Below are 6,541 nucleotides of genomic sequence, written 5' to 3'. Positions count from 1 at the left end.
ACAGAAATATATAATTTCAAGTGATCATTCTTTAATTTATTTTTCGTATACAGGGTAGAGCAGTAAAATGTGGACTGTTAATAAATATTTATTTTTTCATTACTATGAAAAGGTTTAGTGATTATTTTTTGATATTCTGTTTCTGCCGTTCTTTTTACATAAACAAACTATACTAATCATTTAGTCATTTCATCATAATGAGCGAGAAACAAGTAAAAAACCAGTGTATCTCAGATCTCCTAGATGCTGGAGTTGATATGATGAAGATAACGGACATTGTTAAGTTTTCTATGAGCCTGTTTTTTAAGTTGCCCAAGATGAAAAAACAATGAAAAAGACCTTTCCAGGATGTCAGGAAGTGGACAGCATAATTTAAAGAAGGATAAGAAATTCTTGTTAAGTTTGGAAAATAATATAATGTCGATGAATCACCTCGCCAACGACTTCTCCTTGGCTTATAGGACCATCAGGAAGGCTATAAATCACAACTTGGGATTAGTTTCTTTCTGAAGGATCCCACGTCACAGAGGGTATGAAAGCCAGGAGGCCCGAGAGGTGCAAAAAAGTCCTCATTTGGATTAAGGCAAATAGGTCATTTTTGAAAATTTTCTCGAACAAGATGTTCACAGTTGATTAATTTTACAACTGCCGGAACAACCACTGGCAAGCGAAAACAAAAGTAAAGGTCCAAGGGGTTTACCACAACAAATATACGGCCCAAATAATGGTCCTCGTCGTTGTGGCCTCTGATGGAAAGAAGTCTTTTTCAAGTCTGGACAGTAAATCGGCCAGGAGGTCTACTATAAGGAGCTAAGGTACACCATCTTGCCATGGCTGAAGACCAACTATTTGGATGGTAACTACTTGTGGATTCAGGACTGCACCCACTCTCATACGTCCGCAAAAGTTATGCGCAGATAACATGACTCGATTCTGGTCCAAATAGATATGGCCCTTCCTCACAAGATTTAAACCCACTGGACTTTTCCATATTGGGCACTTTGGAAGAGGTAAACCAACAGGACCTCCCATCCAAATGTGGACTCACTGAAGTCCTCCTTAGTGGGTGCATGAGAACCTTTCTCAGATGAGTTTGTCATCAACTCCTGCATGACCTTCAGGCTACTTCTAAAGGCTGTGATTGATAATGAAGGTTATAATTATTATTTTTCTTATTATTGAAAATATAAAATTATTGATATATTTCTAAATCCATCTCTCGAGTCTAAATTTTGCTGTCCTACCCTGTATGCGAAACCACGTCCACCTGATCACTTTTTTTTGTCAAATATAATTAAATTTGAAAAACTTGCAATTTTATGTTCTTCCTTTTGAATTTGCAGAGGTTGCGGAATTAGTTATAAAGGTATTAATAGTACCCTCAACGCCGTTAGAGGAGAAAAAGTAAATCATCCTTAAATGAACGCAATTCAAAGATCTTTTCTGGGGCATCTGTCAATTTTGTTCCATTCAGGCGTGCTCAAAATAAATGAACAAAAAGCATATACGGGCATTCATTCTCACCTCAATTTCCAAGCCTATAAATACAAGTTGACATTGTTGGTTAATTTACAATAATCGGCAGCATACTAATACTACAGTTGTAATTGTAAGTTTGCCGTCGGAGAAAAGGGGCCTTTTGCAACTTCCCTCGTTGCAACTCTCCGCCAGTCTCCCCTACTACTAATAGGAGATTGTTGAGTAGTTGTAATATACATGTACGTAAGAGTCTGCGAAAATATAGAGAAGAAAAAAGAGAATATCTAAATACGTATAAAACTAAGGAATAGGCCGAGAGGAGTGCCTCCATCCCTTTGCTTATTTCCCCTTTACATAATTAGTCACTCAGTCGTAGTCAATGCACGCACATAAACAGTGTATGTACATACGATCCTTGTTTCTAGAATGAGAAGAAGCAAATAGATTAGAAAGAGAGAATCCGAAGGAAAGCCATTGATAAAAAAACAACTAGAGACGACTTTCTTTTCTCTCTCTCTCTCTCTCTCTCTCCATAAAGGAAGAAAACCATTTATACTACTCCATACTACGACAACTATAACAAACTACAAATAAGTTATTATATTTTCCTTTTTTCTGAATGAATAGCAGTTTCATTTTGTGCGTCAAGTCCATAAAGCCTTCATGACATTCAGTCTTTGAATCAATTGAGCATACAATATGGAGTGATGACTACGAATGGACTCGGGTATGTTTGGTTTTTCCGTTTTATTGCCATTTATACATCTATTTATTGTAATCGAATATCATTTACCAATCTAAATTGGTAAATGATATCCTATGACAGTCCTCCTTTTTTTGCCTATTTGGTACAATCACTTTTTTTTAAATGTTTACATAAAAGTGAAAGCTAGGTGCATTCATATGCGTCTATATAAGGGGCATCACATAGGTGTGATACCTTTAAATGAAAGTAATTACATCCCAAAAACAAACATCTTCACAAGTACATTTACTTAGAAAGCACTTTACCTAGGTATTTTCACTTTCACTTGTTTGATATAAAAAGTATAACTTAAATTTGTTGCATTTCAAGCTCTCAAGTGCATTTCATTTTCGGATATTAAGTACATGTTGGCTGTGATGTGTCTCTGAATATATATTATTAAATATGGATGAGTAATATAGCTAAATTGCAGTATATGTTCGTAAGAGCAAAATAGGAATGCTCTCATTAATTATTCCTCCTATTTTGAAAACTCTAAACGTATGAGTGAGCAAGGTGCACTATAATGATCTCTTTCAGCAGATATATCGTTAATCAAAGTAACCCTTAATGCTATGATAACAAGGACAGTCAGCAACCATTTTCAGCTCTTACTAAAATTTACAAGCATAACGGATGACCTCATTCAAACCCAAAATACAGGAAAATAACTGTAGACAATGAATTTCTAATGAATAAAAAATCAATGGAAAAAAGCAAATGCACCCAATGACGTCACTATAAAGCGTGTGAGAGTTACTTAATAAATCTTTTGTGTTTGCCCTACGATTTTCTTGTTGCCTAACATTGTTCCAATAACATTAATAACCATATTCGTTTGACATTCTTCTTCCAGGTGGTGTTTTTACGCTCACTATTTTTTTAGACAATATTGATATAAAATGTACTATTCATAATAGAATACATCCCTAATTATGACAAATATCTTAATATGATTTCAAAAATATATATACAGTAGTCTATGTCTACAGATGTTGAAAGACTTCCTTTACACATACTTTTATAAACTGAATAACTTCACACATGGTATATGTACATATTTATGAGCTGAATGGCTTCTATATTACGTTTAAGAAATTTTTTGTCACGTTTCTATTGAATTATTATTGATTCTTTTTATTCAAAAATTACAAGTTTTTAAAAAGTTTGTAATTTTCTATTGTCTACAGATTGTTCTTTGACAAACAAGTTTTTGTTATTGAATATTTAGTTTGTATGTACTCGTACGTACATATATAAATTGCAATTATGCATTTGCTTAATAAAAAAAATATAATTTTGGCTGAAGATGAGCAGACAATTTATCTAGTTATGTCTTTAGAAATAAAATGGGATAATTCAATATCTTGAAAATGCTAAGATAAATAATTCCATTGCCTGAATAGGGTGCATATATATATGTATATATTTTGATGTTCCTTATCTAATGAGTATTTTTATCAGTGTATGATTTTTTTTTTTTTGTATTTAGCTCCGAAACGGTTGCAAATTATTGAGGAAGAAGAAACTCTCGAACAAAATCAGGGATTTCGGAGATCTTCGATCAAAATAATGGACGATGGCTCTGATAAATTCTTTGAAGATACTTCCACTAATCAAGGGACAACAAAATATCTTCCTAGGCTGTATATCGATCAAGATAGTGGGATTATCAAAATGGTAAGGCTGTTGTTCTATACTGACATTTCCCTAAATATCCATAATTAATTCATTTGATTATGATTTATATTGCAATACTTACTTCGTACCTAGTGATGATTTATATATTCAATGTTACTCCAATTTTAAAACATAGTATGTTTTATGTGGACTAGAAATCCTTCAATTTTTTTATTATTATTTGGTTTTCTCCTATAGAAGAAGTTGTAGAGGTACCATGGGTAGAGCCACAGATCATTTGGGAAAATGGGAGGTCAGTAATTAGAAAATTAATTGCATAAACATAGAATGAATAATGAATAGACATATTTTTAATGGTAGACTTATTTTACTAGTTTCAAATTTTTGTGTACATTCTATATAGAAAAGGGGATCCAGATTTGATGAAGTACATTGGGGCTTCAGATTATTCGATCCAAATAATTGACTAATGATTGTGATTCCCTCTTTTCTCCAAACAATTTTTGTTCTATTATTTTATGTATTTGTTAGGTTTTGATCATTTTTGTTATAATGGTTCTAATAGACGTTGGAGTCAACTGTGAATCCCTTTACAATGAAATGAATTTTTACTTAATTAATGAACCCCAACATCTAATTTAAATTCCTTGCAAATAATTATTCGTTTATTTGTCCTTCAATGGAACTAATAACTTCTTTGTATTGCAACATAAGTTATTATCAAATTGTATTTTTTTTTTTTTGTGAATTGCATATTTTTCCTGGAATAGGCATTTAATAGTGTTGGTTTTCGGTCTGATATTATGTCTGAAACCCTTATAATTTTTGTGAGACCGAACTAATTCGGTACAAGCTCGGTCTGGACCGGTCTTGTAGTAAAATTTGGTATACACTAAAAAAAATGTTCTGGATCTTTTGTCACAAAAAAGATTTTTTTTTTTGATGACTTTCTTTTTTTAGAAAATGAAAATTCGATCCACGGATTTTAACCGCGCTGTACAAAAATTTCAAAAACATACAAACATTTGTTAACTATGACAATGAAATATATAATATTTTTTCAGGGTGAACAGGTCTTATGGAGCACCTGGCTAGGTCCTTTATGGATCCCTGTTTTCTTCTTCCTCAGTGATTACGTGAGCTTCCTATTCGTTATGGTTTTTAGCACTATTTATTTCTTTCAACTTCACGCTCAAATTCATCGGCTTTCACCCTCAATCAGTTGGAAATCTTATGTTCCACTAAGATCCGTTTCCCGACTATGGGGTCTTATAGCTGAATGTCAGAATCCATTAATTGCCAAACCTCTGGTTACATGGTATGCGAATACTTTTGGTTGTATCTCAGAAGAGGCAGAATTTCCTCTGGAGGAGTATCCATCTCTGGGTGAATTTTTTCGTAGAAAATTAAAACCTGGAATTCGTCCATTAGAAAAAGATGCAGTCATCGTTTCTCCTGCAGATGGGGAAATTACATTTCAAGAAGTAGTGAGTCCTTTATCTGATGATGAGGAAGTATTTTTACAACAAGTGAAAGGTGTTCGATATTCCTTTCGTTTCTTTTTACAAGGGGAAAATGGTCCTCTTAGTTCGCTGATGCATCCAGATAAGAACGTCATGTATCAAAGTGTGATTTATTTATCTCCAAAAGACTATCATCGTTTCCATTCGCCGGTTGATTGGGTCGTTAAAAAAAGAAGGTAAATAAATTTCATTATTTTTTTTTTTAACTCAAAACTTAGTTAAACAGTAAATTTAGTTAGACATTAATTGTTGATTTGACATTCATTATTTTCTTTTTTCCCCTCTTTTTTCACAAGAACATTTTTTCTATTTTATCAAGGGCAATTTGTTGAATTAGCTGTTCAATTTGTACGTATTTCCTCCTGATAATAGATACAATGAATATTCAAAAGATTTATGATAAATAAATAACTTGCATTGATTTTAATAATTTTTGTTCCAACTCTTTAGACACGTTCCAGGACAGCTCTTGAGCGTGAATCCAGAATCCTACTGGGTATCGAGCCTTCATTCTAATGAAAGGGTTGTTTATCTCGGGGAATGGGAACACGGATTTTTTTCATTGTCAGCTGTTGGTGCAACTAATGTTGGATCTATACGGTGTGACTTTGATCCAGACTTGCTTACCAATGAAAGAAGCTTCAAGCGACGGCGAAAACCAATACCTGATGAAATTCATTTAAATTCAATCAATTTTATTAAGGGACAAGAATTTGGTTATTTTAATTTTGGCTCCACGATTGTACTTCTATTTGAAGCTCCTAAAGAAAAATTTGATTTTAGACGCATTTCCAAGAATACTACGATTCGTGTAGGCCAAAGATTATGAAGCCAAAGTTTTTATTTCCATTTTTTCTGTATCATACATACATCTTCTATTTATACTTTTATGTTTTTAAAGAGTGCCAAGAAATACACGATAATCTTATAGGATCGCCACATTCAATTCATTATTACCTCCTATCTAGAGAATGAGAATCTAAACATTCGGCCTGTAGAAATTAACTCCCTCTCTTAATGATATCAAAACAGTATAGAGACTATTTAACGTCCAGGTTGACTTGTCAGCATGTGCACAGTGCTAGTATAGCCGCAAAAATCCATAGGATTTAAAACAATAATTATGACTGACAACATTATAAAATATGAAACA

General features: G+C 33.0%; 1 protein-coding gene across 4 annotated transcripts; it reads left to right on the top strand.

Moving 5' to 3' along the window:
• Positions 1-1,522: 1,522 nt before the first annotated feature.
• On the top strand, positions 1,523-6,327 carry LOC121129201 (phosphatidylserine decarboxylase proenzyme, mitochondrial). Of its 4 annotated transcripts, XM_071893283.1 has the most exons (5): positions 1,840-2,206; positions 3,717-3,904; positions 4,103-4,157; positions 4,930-5,564; positions 5,839-6,327. In XM_071893283.1, exons 3-5 carry the CDS (start codon positions 4,122-4,124, stop codon positions 6,215-6,217), a joined length of 1,050 nt encoding a protein of 349 aa, XP_071749384.1. In that variant the 5' UTR covers positions 1,840-2,206; positions 3,717-3,904; positions 4,103-4,121; the 3' UTR covers positions 6,218-6,327. The 4 variants fall into 4 exon arrangements, with proteins under 4 accessions (XP_040580826.1, XP_071749384.1, XP_071749383.1 ...); XM_040724892.2 differs by lacking the exon at positions 4,103-4,157 and having other exon boundaries at positions 1,523-2,206; XM_071893282.1 differs by lacking the exon at positions 4,103-4,157 and having other exon boundaries at positions 1,840-2,971.
• Positions 6,328-6,541: the final 214 nt, after the last annotated feature.

This window comes from Lepeophtheirus salmonis, chromosome 14 (genome assembly GCF_016086655.4).
Source record: "Lepeophtheirus salmonis chromosome 14, UVic_Lsal_1.4, whole genome shotgun sequence".
NCBI lineage: Eukaryota > Metazoa > Arthropoda > Copepoda > Siphonostomatoida > Caligidae > Lepeophtheirus > Lepeophtheirus salmonis.
Note: the sequence above shows the minus strand (reverse complement) of the source record. Positions and strands in the feature narration are given on the sequence as shown.